Here is a 16,297-nt window from a genome sequence, read left to right as displayed (position 1 = left end):
GGGGAGGAAGGGAGTTGCCAGGCAATTGGAGTTAAGTGATTTGCCTAGGGTCACAGAGCTAATAAAGTATCTGAGGCCAAATTTAAACAGCAGGGCCAGTGCTCTGTCCCCTACACCATCTAGCTGATCCAGTGAGTACCAGTTCTAGCAGTGACCTCCTCTGCCTTCTGCACATGCAGTATCTTTTTGAAATTCCCAGTGGCTTCCATGGCTAACCCAGATGGCCAGAATAGCAAAGATATCCAAAGAAAGAAAGATCTGTATTTTCCTATTTTTGTCTCAACAATTCAGTTTTAGTATTTCTCGCTTTCTTTAATGTATTCACAAGTGCCATATTTAGGATTAGGGAAAAACTAATTAATTAACTGCATATACATGTGTTCTCCCTCATAATACCCCTAGCTAAAACTAACATCAAGGAAAATATTCTTTCCACTTAAGTACATGCATAGGTACACTTTTATTTAGAAGTAGCAGCTGCTATTGCTAAAGTATGTTCCTATGATGTGGAACATGCGTTGTTCTTGGTGTAGAATAGAGTATACCAACAGTTGATGAAAGAAATTGCTTGCTATTGTCCAGGATGAGAAGAAAAGAAAGAATCTGACATCACTCACTCTTCTACCTCTGCCCAACAACCTTCCTCCTTATCCTCTCCTTTCTTTCTTTGGAATGATGCACCAGTCCTGCAAGGAGCCAGAGGATGAATTGCAACAGCTCCATTCACTCTTGGAACAAAGATGCTTAAAATCAAAGATGAACCTTGAAATCTTGAAAGTAAATATCACATTTCATTCATTTGTGAGTCATCTCTTTTTTCCTTTGGCTCCTTAAAAAAAACCAGCCCTACTTAAATAAATATCCATGTATTGCTAAATGAAGAAACTCAGCATATTCCAAACCTGTCTCCACCTCAAATGAATCTTTCTTTTTTTAGTTTCTTTATTTCTTCCAATGATCCTATCAAACATCCATGCTTGGAAAGTTTTGAGTCATCTTTGATTCCAGGTTGTTTGTTCCTCTTCATTTCTATTCCACTGTCCTGAGTCAGGTCCCTACCTTTAATTTCTCAAATACTTCATTTGTCTCCCAAATGATCTCATTACTTGTGTCCTCTTCATTTTAGTAATTTGTCTGTATGGCCTTCAGATTAATTGTAATAAAATACCATTTACTTTCCCTATTCAAGGATCTAAAACAATTGTATCAAATCCAAACTCTTCCTGTGGAGTGTCAAAGCTTTCTGCAGCCATACTCTTTCTCTTGCCAGTGAAATCCATGTCCTTACAATTCCTACCTCCTTGTTCTTTAGGGCCTATCTCTCGTCTCTCCTCCTTCACAAAGTCTTTCCTGAAAATTCAACTCATTGATATCTTTCTTTCTGAATCTTTTCTCTTATATTTTTACCTCTTCTTTCAATACTTTATCATTTAAATACATTCTGTCTGATGTTGGGTTAGGATCTTAACTCTGTCATTCCATTTACTAAATGTGTAATCAGTATCTAAAAATGTCTCAGGTCTTTAAGTTTCCTCATCAATAAAATGATAACTACCATGTACTTTATGTACAGTATTATATTTTATGTATTAAAGCCTACATATAACATAGAAAACATTAGATGTTGCACTAGCCTTCATGAAAAGTAAAATACCTAAAGGAAGGCCTACTACATGTGGCATAGATTCTCTTTGGAGGCTTTATGAAAAAATGTGGGCCCAAAAAAAATCACACAGATGAAAAGGCAATAGGTTACAGATACTGATGAAAGAAATACCAAACTGATGATGAGATCATAGATCCATTGAGTATTCCAAATGCCACAATAATCTAAAATAAATATGCAAGAACCATAAGGTAATATTTCAAAGTTCTTGAATTTTTTGGTGTGGATATTCCTTAAACCAGCACATATAGCACCTTGAAATAATATGGTAGATGACCTTTAGGGCAGAGTGCTCATTGTGTACCAGGTACTGTGGTGAGTACAAGGGATACAAATTTATGCTAAAAGAATAGTCCTTTTCTCACTAGGAGCTTGCATCCTAATAACAGGAAGATAAGGAAAACATGAGGAAAAGGGAAGGAAACAAACTTTTGTCATACTCCTACCATGTGCCAGTCATTGTGCTAAGCATTTTGCAAATGTTAATATTTGCAATATACTGGCAATTACCAGGAGGTAAACAGAGTTTGGTCTTTGAGAGTTGTTTTGGTCAAATATTCATCACCTGGGTAGCCACCTATTAATACTTTTCTCCAAATCAGACCAGGCTGGTCCTTGAGATAGCAGACATTCACTCCATAAGCCCATAATCAAAACATTTTCAGCATGGTAGAACCTAATATAGTTTGTGCTGTTTTGTCACGCCTTTAAGAACACCTTATCAAATAACTTTTGTTACGGTCTTAAAAGGCCTTGAGAGATTGTTTAGGTTTCATATGACTTTTAAAAGTCAGTTCCCTTCCTTTTCTTTCAGTAAATTTGTCAAAAATAGACATTGCTGGATCTTAATGTTTGAAGGACTAAAGATTTTAGTTTTGAGAGTCTGGAGAACTAAAGTCTCTTGAATGGGGTCATCTAGTTCAACATTTCCCTTTGCTTTTGGTAAAGATAGAAAATATGTCATAGCTTTTCATCAGTCTTGGAGCTGCTTTTTTAATCATCAGTTGACTGAGTCAATTCCTTTTCTCACTTGCCACATTAGGACACTGTCTACTTAAGTGGCTATTATTTTTAATTTTTTTTAAAAAATATAAATCCATGTATATATATAATAGATGTATTTTTTAACTATAACAATTGACTGAAGTAAAATCTCTATCAGAAGAGGAATACCTACACTTCTAAGAAATCCTTAAAATAATAAAGTCATCGTATCTTCCATTTAAGACTACTGGTCACCTCCTCTTCAGAAAAATACCGGTATTTATTTCTTGCTTCTTATTAATTTTTTAACATGACTAGAGATTAGAAGGGGCAGATGAAGGATAAGAAATGCATCAAGATGACAAGTTCATGTGCCTACAGGTATTTTGACTCTATAGAGCAAAAGTTAGCAGCTCTATCGTTTATACTAGATAGCTGATTGGTGTTGCTTTTATTTCTCTTCCCAGAAACATTTTTTAATTTCTGAGGACCATTCCTAGTCTTTCCCATTGTGTGATGAGGGTTTCCCCGATCGCTGATTGTTATCCAATGTTGTTGTAATTTTTCACAGTTGGAATTTGGATGGCTCACCAGCTCAGTTTTCTTTTTAATGTATCAGCCAGACTGTGAAATGAAATTACTAGCCTAGAGTGATAACAAATAGACTGTCAAATAACAAATAATGTCATTATTATCTAAAAAAATAATAACAAAAATAAAAATGCAAAAAAAAACTTTAAATTTACACTGCAAAATCATATGAAAATAACTTATAATCCTGATTACTTGGTATATGAATATAACCCTTTGGAACAACCTAGTGGATCCAAGGCAATCCCAGTAAACTCTGGGCAAACCCAGAAAAAGAACTATGGAGATTGAATGTAAATCAACACATACTATGTTCACTTCTTTTTTCTGGGTTTTTTTTTTTCTCCCCTATGGTTGTTCCCTTTTGTTCTGATTTTCCTCTCCAAATATGATTCATAAAGCAATGTATACTTAAAAAAATACATAAATAAATAAATAGAATGGAACAATCTAATGGAAAATACTATAGCCTATTCAGAAATCGATATATTTTATGTGGCAATAGAATTCATATTTGGATCAATATAAAACAAAATTTAAGAAGTAGAAGGTTAGAATATGTACTTTTTGCATGAGGAACTTTTTTTTTTTTTAAGGAAGGAAGCTTTCATCAATACTTGATTAAAAGTAATCAGTAAAAAAGAATATTGAAACATATAGAGCTATAATATGCATCAGATAATGTAGAGAATTTGAGAACTTTTTTCTTTAAACATTTTTACAATTCAGAGTTTTTGTCATTTGCTTTTATCTTTTTCCTTAGTTTCCATCCTGACTTTGACCCTTTCTAGATTTCCAAGTTAACTTTCCTGTTGCTCTCTCAATTCAGAGCCCATTTCTATTCCTTGGCTAGGTCAGGCACCACCAATCTATTTTTGCCTCCAACTCTGCTTTCATTCCATATCTCACCCTGTTCCTAGCCCTTTGCTTTGATTCTGTGCTATATTTAATGAATAACCCTTATTCCTTTTCTGATGATTTCGTCTTTTCTATGCCCAATAAATTAAGATTTTTCATACATATGCATCAGGTAGGGGATATAAGAAAAAAGAATTAACTCTTCAGGGACATTATTCTAGGTGTTTGATTATGAGTTTCATTTAAATGTATGTTCTTAAGACCAACCTCTAAACAATAATAATTTGTTACTACAGTTAATATTCAGAAATAACACATTATATATGCCTTTTTATTTGATGTTGGAGAAAGATAAAAGAACAGAACCTTTTGGATTAACAAGTGGAATCTAGACAATAATGGCATCTCTCATGTGAAGCTTTATTACTTATCTCCATGAGAATAATTTTCTTTCATCCTTGAGTCTTCACATAAATTTTACATAGCTTCTGATTTAGTAATTCATACATTCACAATTCCAAAAGTAGAGTTGAAATAAATGGTAGATATTGAACTGATTGACCAAGTATAATGTTGAGTTTATTTCCTAGCAAATAATGAAAGACCGGTGGATGAATGTTGGTCATGAAGAAGAAGAACTGAAGCCATATACTGAGCCTGAACCAGATTTCAATGACACAAAAAGAATAGGTAAATATTAGTGGTGGTATAAAAAACTTAAACTCTGAGCAGCTAATATTTCTGTAGTGCTCTCAGGTTTACAAAGCATGTTGCATATGTTATGTCATTTCACCCTCCAAATTTGGTTGTTGAGTTGCTTTTACAGGTATTAGTTTCCTCAAATCACAGAGCTCGAGGAGCTTCATATTAACAAGTAAGGATCAAAGATGATGTCTAAATGCAGGTCTTCATTGCTATTGACACTATACCACACTGATTATAAATACATTATAACTTGGGGATTTTATTAACTATTTTGCATTTTCCTCTGAAAAAAATTAGTTTTAATTTTAAAGTCTTATTTTTTTTAGTTGAAATTAAAATTTTAAGTTTCTAGTCTCTTCTACATACATTAATCTTCATCAAGATCAATTAGGACACAGAAACTTTAAAACAATTTATATACTTGGACAGACATTTGCCATTTCTTCTTCTGACTCTCCAAGAGAATAAGAAATGAGTAAGGAATACTTGAGAAACATGGCATATATTTCAACAAAAATCTTAAAGGGACAAATTTGAAATAACATTCTGAGTTGAAGGGTGCTTCTCATTCTCATGTCATCAACAGGGGCTGCTCCTAACTATTCCCTTTTCCTTTCCATTTTGTCACCTCTTCTAATTAGCCCAAGATCCTAGATCTCTGTGTTAGAAAAGTAACTCTTGTTACTCCTTTCTTCTGGTGGCATTAACTACTCCTGTCTTACCACTGGAATATCTGACTTAAAAGTAAGATAGAAAGAAAACATTCTAGAATGTTTTTCCATTGCAAAAGAGAGAGATGATGGAATGCAAGTCCTTCCGAGAACTGAAACACTTCTCCACTTCAAACTTTTCCTGCAGATCAAGGAATAGAAGTTGAGTGGCATATGGTTGGTTCACTTTCATCCATTGCAGTGAGTGTTGGAGGGCATGGATGCAAGTGTATCTTACTAAACAAGAGAGTCCAGCTCAGGAGTACAGTAGGCAGTGATAAATTAGCTGAAACCATGAGGATTTGGATAATCAAGAGCATCCAGTATATGTATACATGCATTAACTCAAAGGTTTAAAAATGTGTTCTTACTACACGTTGCAAGAACAGGATTTAATTGTCAAATTTAGACTTTGTTGACATGCCTATTTTGTTTGTTTACAGACTATATCTGTTTATCAATTAACAGTAGTTTGTGGCTTCTGAATTTTCCTCTCTGTAGACATTATGGTAACAATGGGTTTTTCAAGAGATGAAATAAATGTATCCTTAATAAATCAGAAATATGATGAAGTCATGGCTACTTATCTACTTCTGGGCAGAAAACCACCTGAAGTAAGTATTTCTTCTTGACTTTTTAGGTAGTATAAATAATTGCAGTTTACTGAATATGAATACTAAATATTATCACTATCCTGTTTTGTGTGTGTGTGTGTGTGTATGCACAAAGTAGATAAAAAAAGATTTTATATATTTAAATCTATATGCTAAATTCATCTTGTTACTTTACAAAGCTGACCTGCTTGTGATTTTTTTTCTGACATTCTATTCTATGAGTTTTTTCTTTTTTTGGCAACACTATTGCTGACTCTTCTTTCCCATCTGAATTAGCCTAGTGAACGGGGGAAAATGTAAAAGAAAAAGACTACAGTCCTTGTAAGGCATAGGTAGAGTTGAACAAAATTCATCCACATGTATGCCATATCCAGAAATGTAATTTAATGCTTCAAGAGTTTGCTGTATTACTGGAGAGTTGTGTCTTATCCACAGTTACCCAAGTGGAATATATCAAAAACTGAAATTGAACTCATGTCTTCCTGGCTCCAAGAGCAGCCCAACATTCACTCTGCAAATCTACCTCACCATTGTAGTCTTTGTAGTGTCCTCAAATACCAAATGCTTAATACTCTATGGAATTTTAGAAAATAATTGATGCAAGCTGCAATGGTAAATTTGTAACCCATCTTCATTTCTCTGGTTTATAGTTCTAATGAGATTTGAATTAAATTTGTACTGGTCGTTTTTCATACAAAAACATTAATGTAACAATTCTTAGGAGAAAGGATAGTAACTAAAATTTGAGAAAATTTTGATAACACAATACATGCTTGAAGAGGCAGCTAGGTGGCATATTAGATAAATTGACAAGCTTGAAGTCAGGAAAACTCATCTTCTTGAGTTCAGATCTGACTTGCAGACACTTACTAAACTGTTTGACCCTGTGCAAGTCACTTAATCCTGCTTGCTTCAGCTCCACATCTGTACAGTGAGCTGGAGAAGGGGAGACACCATATTATTCCAGTATCCTTGCCAAGAAAACTTCAAAAGGGATCATGAGTCAAACATGATGAAATGACTAAACAACAACAATAACTGTGTTAAAGTGTTAAAATATAAATCTAGGAAAAGGTAAGAGAACTATTGAAACTGTTAGTTTTTAAGAAGTACCATATTTCTTATTAAAGGAGAGAAATTAGGAATAAAGTTTGATACCCTAAAAATTCTGGGAACCAGTGGCCACTTGGTTAGCAAAGAATTTCTAGTTATGCCCACTTTTATAGTAAAATACTATAGAATAGCTTGTTAACATGAGCTCTGTGATGACCATACTAAAGTCAGAGGTAGAAAACAACTAAGCCAGTTAGAGATGTTTCTGAAGCTCCATCTGCATGACATGCCAGTGATCCTTTGCAAGTGAATTCTAGCCATATTTGAAGAAGCCAATAGCAGCCAGATACCACAGAACCAACTTCGAACAGCAAGCAGCTGGAAATTCCTGACCTTGCTTGGGACTTTCTAAACATCCTGCTTCCTGGTTTATTTCCTCTACAGATGTCTTCTCCCTTTACCCACCAGAAAACTTTTGGAAACCATGTTATCACCCCTTTTCCACTCCTCTTTGAGGAGCTGTAATCAAGCCTGTAGTCAGGCTTTTTTGTTTAGGCCCTTCTTTGGGGGCCTGAGTTCTTCCTTTAACAAGATTTAAAATATCAAAGTGGTTAAGCAAATGTACATGTGATTTCATTTAGATCTTTTTAAAAAATATATTAATGTCCTTTCTTTTATACTTCTAGTTTGAAGGAAGTGAATCTTTGTCCAGTGGTAACTTGTGTCAGCGATCTCGACCCAGCAGTGACCTAAACAACAGTTCTATGCAATCTCCTGCTCATCTGAAGGTCCAAAGGAGTATATCAGCAAATCAGAAACAGAGGCGTTTCAGTGATCATGGTGGGAAGCATTTTCAAATAAATAATATAATATACAAAGTCAGCAAGCAAGCATTAATCATTCAGGAAGCATTCACTAAATGCTTGCTATTTGCCAGGGACTGTGGATACAAAGAAAAGCAAAGCACAGTCCTTGTCCTCAGAGAATTCTTTCTAATGGGGGAGACACCATCCAAATAACTAAGTACGTACAGAACATACACAGTGTAAGTGCCTAGGAGAAACAGCATATGAACAACTATTTACAAATGATATGTACAGAATAAATTGGAGGTGACTGAGAAAACCAAGAGGGAAAATATTAACATTAAAGGGAATTGGGAAAGGTTTCTGCTTAGCTGAAATTTGAAAGAAACCAAGGAGGCTAGAATGCTTGGAGAAAAGGAGGGAGAGAGATCCAGAGTCAAGAGATGGATGTCTTCTTCTAGAATTAGCAAGGACGCCAGTAACACTGAAATGCAGAGTACCTAAGATGAGAGAGGGAGGTGTAAAGATAAAAAGACTGGAAAGATAGGAAGGGGTCAGATTATGGAGCACCTAACAGGGGATTTCATATTTGATCCTGAAAATAATAGGGAGCCCCTGAGTTTGATTTAGGGATGTGGCTTGTTCATTAGGAAGATCAGCTTTACAGCTTACTAAGTGAAGGATGTAATGGAATGGGGAGAGACATGAGCAGGGAAACTAACCCAGAGGTCATTGTAGTAGTTCAGACATGGGATGAGGAGAGCTGGTGCCAGCATAGTTACAGTGTTGAAAGAGAAGAGGATATATTGGGGAGATGGTATCTCTTTAAAATTTTATGAAGGTAGAAATGACAGGACTTGGTGACTACTTGGATATGGTGAGTGTGAAAGAATGTGAGTGTGAGAGTGTAAGAAGTTGAGGATAACATCTAAATTATAAATCTGGATGCCTAGGAGGATGGTGTTATGCTCCACAGAAATAAAAGTTGGAAAGAGAAGAGTTTGGGGAGAAAGATAATGAGTTCAGTTTTTTATATGTTGTGCTTAATTTCTTTGTGAAATATCCAATATCTGTATCATATCTTTTGTGTATATTCACAGGATTAAATAATATAGAAAGTTTCAGCTGGGTAAATAGATCTGGGAATTATCAATATATAGATAATAATTGAATCTATGGGATCTGATGTGGCTCCCAAGGCAAATAATACTGAGGGAGAAAGAAAAGGAGCCAAGATAGCTTTGCAGGAACACACAAGTAATGGAAGTGAAGTGAAATGAGACCAAAGAGTGGTCAGTCATTTTGGAATAGAATCAGGCCAGAGCAGTGTCATAAAAAATTAATGAGAGAACATCCAGAACAAGAGGGTAACCAACAGTGTCAAAGATTGCATAGAAGTCAAGAAGAATGAAGATTTTTTAAAGGCCATTATATTTGAAAAGAACTTTAATAATAGAGACAGCAAAATCAGTTGAGTTATTTTGAGGTCAAAAAATGGATGGCAGAGTGCTAAGAAAACTGATGAGAGGAGAAGAGGAAGGATTTAGCGCAGACTATTTTTTTAAAGTAGTTTAACTATAGTAAGGAGGAGAATTATAGGATAATAGCTAGAAAGGATGGCAGGATATTATTGATAAGATATATAAAGATAAAGATAAAAAGATATATATATATCTTTTAAAGATGGGGAAACATGAAAATGATTTTTAGATAGCAGGAAAATAGTAAGCAGAGAGGGAAAAATTAAAGATTGGGGAAAGAATAGGGTTGCAAGAAGAAACATTCTATTTAAGAAAATAGAATAGGATTATTTCTGGAGGTAGAAGTGTTCATCGGCCTTTTCTTCATGGAGGACAGAAATGAAAGAAGTCAAGGAAGCCATCTCAATAATATGAGCTAATGAGGGGAGAAGAGGGAGGTCTTACCAGATGACATCAATTTTTCCAGAAAAGTATAAGGCAAAATTCTCTTTTGAAAGGGTTATGGTAAAGATCCAGTTGAAATTATGTAACATAAGTTTGAAATGAACTTAATCAGCACAGTTTTGTGATTTTTCTCTAGTTCTGTTCATCAGTATTTGAATAGGAACAAAGAAGGTAGATGGAGGCAATAATACAAGGTCTGGATTTGAGGGGGAGTGATTGTGACAAGATAAAAGGGCAAGTCACTCAGGAGCAGAAGATAGGATAAAGTTGGACTAATTAACTAAGAGGTCTATGTAGGGAAGGGGGAGTTGAGTTTAGGTAGAGGTGGGGGAGACAGAGGGATGGCCTTGGAATGGACTGAGATTTGAGGATGAAAAATGGGATGTCATCATTAGATAGAGCAAAAGATGGAATGATTTAAAAATAAAACATAATCAGATACTAGAATTTTTGAGTTCGTGAGCCTGGAAGTATAATATTTGTGGGTAATAGTAAAATCAAAGACATGATGGTCTCGGGGTGAAATTGAGGCAGAGTGGTAAAGTAGATTCTGGAAATTGAGTAGATAGAGGAACTGGGAAGTTAATGTTTGACAGATCCTAAAATCTCCTACTTAAAAGGAAAGGAGGAGATAAAGTGGAGAGAAAAAATTTGAGTCAAATACTGAATTCATTGAGGACAGAAGGAAGGAAATTTCTTTGTAGTTAGCAGATAAGTCTACCAGAATTTTGATTGGAGGATAGATTGATACTGATTAGAAGGGGAAGCTATTTAATCATTACAGGTTTGGAAATAGACCTGGAGAACAAGTATTCCAACTTCACCACCACAACTTATATTGGGAGTAAGTGAAAATATCACTAGTATTGGAAAGTGTGATTAAGGATTCAATGTCATCATGAGGAAGCCAGGTCTCAATGAGAAACAGAAGTTGGAAAGAGAAAGGATTGAAATGAAGGCAGATTTATTAATTATGGAATAAGCATTCTAGTTGAAGGGCAGATTTTGTGATATTGTTTTTAAGACTGAAGAGCCAACTCTTTATGTGCTTGTTTTTCTCATCCCATTTTATTACTGAAAAAAGTATAGTAGATGCTTATCACTCTTTTTGCCAAGTTATTTCCAAAAGAAAGCTCATATTTGGTTCAGATTTCAGTATAAATGTTGCAAACGTAGACATTTCTAATGTCAAAGAGAATCAAATTTAATTTATGAACAGAAAAAAAATGAGTAATTTTCAGCTGATGATGATATGTTTTATTTTACAGTTGGTCCATCAATTCCTGCTGCTGTGTCATACACCAAAAGGGCTCAGGCAAACAGTGCGGAAAGTGAGCAAAAAGAGGAGTGGGACAAAGATGTATCTCATAAACTTGGCAGCACTATAGTTGGATCCAAAGCAGAGATGACAGCAAGTCCTCTTGTAGGACCCGAAAGAAAAAAATCTTCTACTATGCCAAGTGTTCGTATATATTATTGCATGTAGAAGTGTATTGTGATCATGGTTTAAAATTCAAAACATCTTCTATTTTTAAATAACAGAGTATATATGTGTTTATTTCATCTCATTTATAAACTTCAGAAGTTACCAAAAGGATAAAGTTGCTGAAGAGCTTTTAGTTTAATTCTGCCAATATATGTTTAAAACCTACTCCATGCAGAATATTACAAAGCGTATCTATGTGAACAATGTGTGGTTTTTGCAATTTGGGCATTAACCATCTAGTGGGAGACATAATTTTCTTTATTTTGTATTGAACAAGCTTGTGATTTCATTGACCAAGGTTACTCCCTAGTAGGAAATTTCCTCACCCAGTGAAGAGCAGAACCTATTTTGCAACTTAAAAGTCTTAGAGATTTGCCTGGATCATTGAATGGTTAGATGACTTGCCCAGTGTCTCACAGCAGGTTTATGTGACAGGCAAAACCTGAGCCCAGGCCTTGTTGACTTTGGAAGCTGTCTCTGAATCCACAATGCTATGTGTACACAAATACTGATACACCAGACAGTGTGTAGGGCACAGGAAATAGTGAAAACTCAGGTATAGAGAATATATGAAAGGAGAGTAATGGAGTAGAATACAAGGAAGGTGAGTTAAAGCTATAATATAGAGGTATTTTGAATGTCTTGCTAAAAAAAAATAGACTTTTTATATATAAAACAGGAATCTTGCAAAAATATTTGAGCAGATAAATGACATGATTAAAGCTATGCTGTAAGAAAATTACACTGGCAGTGGCATAGAGGATAAATTGCAACAGGAAATAACTATAGATGAGAAATCAGTTAAGCTATTAATAAATTAAAATCCAATAAAGAGCACCTGAACTAAGAAGATTGCACTGGGGATATATTGAAAGAAATAATAGTCACACTAGTGACAGGGTTTGATTGAAGGGATTGATTTAAAAAAAGAAAATATTCTTATCATGGAATACTGGAAGAATGGTGGATATTATTAACAAGAATGGAAAAGCAGGTTTCAGGGTAACTTCACAGGACATCAGTGTTAGAAAGGGAGGCTGGCTACCCAGCCCAATTTGTGCAAACTCTTAGGCAGGTTTCTCCACCCTGAATTTGAGAGGTTGCTAGAAGAAAAGAGACCCAAAGACAGATCCTTGAATATATGCATTGAGAAAGCTGGATGAAAAAGAATTAGAGAACTACCATTCAAAAAATAAAGAAGTGAAGCCAGTCAGTAAATACTTACTAAGCACCTATTCTGTACCAAACACTGTGCTAAATGCTAAGAATACAAATCACAGTGAAAAAGCAGTCCCTTAACTCACATGCAACAATGCAAACAAATATGTGCAAACTATAGGCAAGATAAATAGCATTGACCACAGTCTTCTCAGTGAAATAAGTGTTGAGATTATTCAACAAACATTTAAGTGCTTCCTTTGTATAAGTAACTGGGATGGAAATAAAGTTAGAGGTTAAAAAAGAGTGAAAGAGGTGGAAGGTATTATTAAATCGTCAGCAAGAGATTAATAATAGTGTTGCCAACCACCTGTAAAGATACCCAACAGCATTAATATGTAGTAAAAATCAATGCAGTCAAAAAATTTAATGCATAGTTTAAAAATTGAATAAAAAATTAAAGTCTTGATAGCAAGGTTTGTGTAGTCAGTTAAAATTCATTGTCCTTATTTTTCTATGGATAGTAATATTTATTAATTGGGCTTTGGTATTTTTAAGAATTTTATGGAAATAAGATTGCTTAAACATTAGCATAGTTTTAATTAAGAGCAAAATAATTATTATTATTTTTATAATACATGAAAAATATGAAAATGATTTATATAAATTAAAAAAAAAAAGAGGAAAAAGCAGCTTTAAACTCTGTGGTATAGAAGTACCAGAAGAGTAGATGAATAGAACTGATTTTGTCTTCCAATTGATTTGCAAATTGTTTCAGTTATATAACCACTGGTTCTTAGTACTTTTTTCTTGACATTTGTCAACAAACATTAATGTTTTCCTATACAAAACAACAACAAAACAAGGTTGTATATGAAAATGAATCTCTGTACAGCTTTTTTTTTTTTTTTTAATGATGTAGGGCTTAACAAATTAAAGGGTGTTTGGAGAGTACTTAGCAAAATATATTCATCACCTGACTCTTCACTGCACCAAAGAAGTGAATTTGGCCTACACTTTGCACCCTAATTAATGTCCCATAAACAAACTGTGCAGCACTGCTGATCTGCTGTGTGGTCCCCATTTCCTGAAATGTCCTTCTCTCTCCCTTTGTCCATTGTATTGTGCTGAAGTACTCAGACTGTTGTTCCTCTCTATCTCCTCTCTGCTCTTAAAACCTATTAGAAATTGAAATAAAGAACATGGAGTACTTTATAAGCTTTAAAATACCATGTAATTATCAGCTGTTATTATCTATAAACTGTTTTTAGTCTAAGCCTGTATTTTATCAGTGTGAGAAAGCAGGAGGGAAGAGAAGGTAGCTGGTGGCAACATTAGACCTGGAATCAGGAAGACCTGGATTCAAATTCAGCTTCAGATAATCTGTGATCCTGGACAAGTCACTTAACTACTATCTGCCTCAGTTTCCTCAGCTGTAATATGAGAATAATAGCAGTACCTAACTCAGAATTGTTCTAAGGATCATTGGAGATAATACTTGTAAATTGCATAGCACAGTGTCTGGTCCATAAAAGGTAATTAATAAAGAAATTTTGTTCCTTTCACTTTGTCTTCACCTGAAGACCAGTCCTCTATCCACTATATTTGTTACTCTGCTTTTTATATCTAAATTAGCATTTAATTATGCACTTCTATTTCCACATGTAACAATTAGTCTTGTTCCTCTTAACTATATTATAAACTTCAATCCATTGTAATCCAATGATCATTTATGATGAACTCATTAGGCTGGATGTTGACATCTAGTCATTCAGTCAGCAAACACTCATTAAGTACCCACTATACACCAAGCACTCTACTGGGGATGGAAAACAGACCACAACAACAAAGGCAAAAGACAGCTCCCATTTCTGAGGAATTCACAGTCTAATGAGGAAAGATAGAAGGGGGGAAGAAGAGGGGAGACGGGGAAGGAGAAAGAAGGGAAACATTTAACTTCTTTGGCTGAATGTGAAATGATGAGTGGCTGCTTTGGGGGCCTTCTTAAGTGCAGATTCTGGGAGGGTCCCTTCTTAAATGGAGGCTCTGGCAAGGACCCTTCATTATCCTCCTCCAGTGAGGGGCCCCAGAGGCAGAGGCACTGTGAAGATTCAGAGTAGATAGGATCTTGCAGAGATAACATTTTCTGAAACCAGTCTGGTCCAGGAGAGCAGCAATATGGGAAACAGAAGTGTTAGAATGATAAAAGGAAATGCAGCCCCTAGCCTTAAAAAAGTTACATTCTAATAAGGACAGAGGAGACAGACTTGAGTATAGTGAGTAAGCAAGAGTGTTTGCATGATAACTTGAGGAATAAGAAGAAAGAACTGAAAACTGGGGGATCAGAACGCTTTCCCATGAACTACACTGTGAAGGAAATGACTAATTCTAAGAAGAAATTTTAAAAAAACACACACATTCCAAACATTGGAAATAGCCTGTACTCAGTCAAAGAAGCTAGAGAAGAAATGCCAAATTTAGGCAACACTGAGTAAACCATCTTGGCTGAATATAGAGTATTTGCGATGAAAAAGTGTAAACTGAGAAAAGCTGATAGGTGGAATCTAGAAAGTGAAGCTAGATGCCAAGCTAAGAAGTTAATAGTTAACATTTGTTGTGCCCAGCTCTGTGCTAAGTCCTAAAGATTTAAAAAAAAAAAAAAAAAAAAAAAAAACACCTTTAAGATGCCTATAAGACTAAAGGGAGAAAACACAAAAAGTAAAAAGTGGAGGGGGGGAGGGGTAGAGAAGGAGAATGAGCTTAGAATGGGGGCAAGATAGGTCATCCAAAGAAGTCCAAGAGCAGCATAGCTGGTGGAGAACAAGGAAAAAATTGTGTTGGACCTCCACTTTAAATGAAGATCCTAGAGCCTATGGCTATGATTTCTAGTCAGAGAGTCCAGTTAGAAAGGCAGAGAATATTGATGAAATGAGGGTCAGAAGGCTAATTCAGTCATGCTGGACAATAAGATTTTCCATTCATTGAGCTTCTTGAGGAAAGAAGGCATAATGAAACCGAAGAGCGATGTAGTTGGTAGGAAATGGAGAGAAAACTTTGTTGGACTCCCACCTTAAATAGAAACCCTGGAGCCCATGTTCCTGCCTCCAGTCAAAAGGTTTAATCAGAGGGTATTCATGAGATACCTTAACATTTTATCTTAAAGTATTATCCTAAATGTTTTAATATTTTATATTAAAAACTATAGAAAGTTTAATATTTTATATTAGACTGTAGAAAGTTCAATTCACATTTTTAAAAGATTTGGCAACTTTGTGGAGGCTAAATCGGAAATTCAGGAAAGTTTTGGAACTTGTTGTAATAATCCAAATAAGAAATTATGAATACTGTAGCTGGAGATGGGAAGAGGATGTAAGAAGAGAGAAAATATGAAATATTGGGTATGTAAAATCAACAAGGTGTTATCAACTGGTTTTGTGAAGTGAAGAGTCAAGCATGACTCTAAAGTTGGAAATCTGACTAAGTGGAAAAGTGAAGATGTCCTCAACAGTGAAGCAGGATAAGTTTAAAGGAAGGATGGAATTAGGTAGGGAAGAAAATCCATTTCATTTTGGACATCTTTGATTTAGATTTCTATGGAGAGAGCAGACAGGGCTACATAGATAGATGCAGGGGCCATCTTGCATAAAGGTGATCATTGAGGCCAGGACTAATGATAAGATTGTGAAGAGAGAATAGAGGACTCAAGATAGAACCTTTTAGTATACCTGTAGTCAAGTGACA

The 16,297-nt window shown here is 35.1% G+C and overlaps 1 protein-coding gene across 6 annotated transcripts in view; it reads left to right on the top strand.

Annotated features, from left to right (window-relative positions):
* MARK1 (microtubule affinity regulating kinase 1) overlaps nt 1-16,297 on the top strand; it is a 147,297-nt gene that overhangs the window by 111,686 nt on the left and 19,314 nt on the right. For 5 of the 6 annotated variants that reach the window (XM_051998260.1, XM_051998258.1, XM_051998259.1 and 2 more), the window contains 4 exons: nt 4,690-4,789; nt 6,016-6,128; nt 7,868-8,021; nt 11,181-11,374. In XM_051998260.1, coding sequence (XP_051854220.1) covers nt 4,690-4,789; nt 6,016-6,128; nt 7,868-8,021; nt 11,181-11,374 — 561 coding nt within the window. Of the gene's footprint in view, nt 1-4,689; nt 4,790-6,015; nt 6,129-7,867; nt 8,022-11,180; nt 11,375-16,297 lie in introns of those variants that run through there. The other variant, XR_007953684.1, reaches the window with a different exon arrangement.

The sequence above is a fragment of the Antechinus flavipes genome, chromosome 4 (assembly GCF_016432865.1).
Source record: "Antechinus flavipes isolate AdamAnt ecotype Samford, QLD, Australia chromosome 4, AdamAnt_v2, whole genome shotgun sequence".
In the NCBI taxonomy this organism is placed as follows: Eukaryota; Metazoa; Chordata; class Mammalia; order Dasyuromorphia; family Dasyuridae; genus Antechinus; species Antechinus flavipes.
This window is presented reverse-complemented; position numbering and strand designations above follow the sequence as displayed.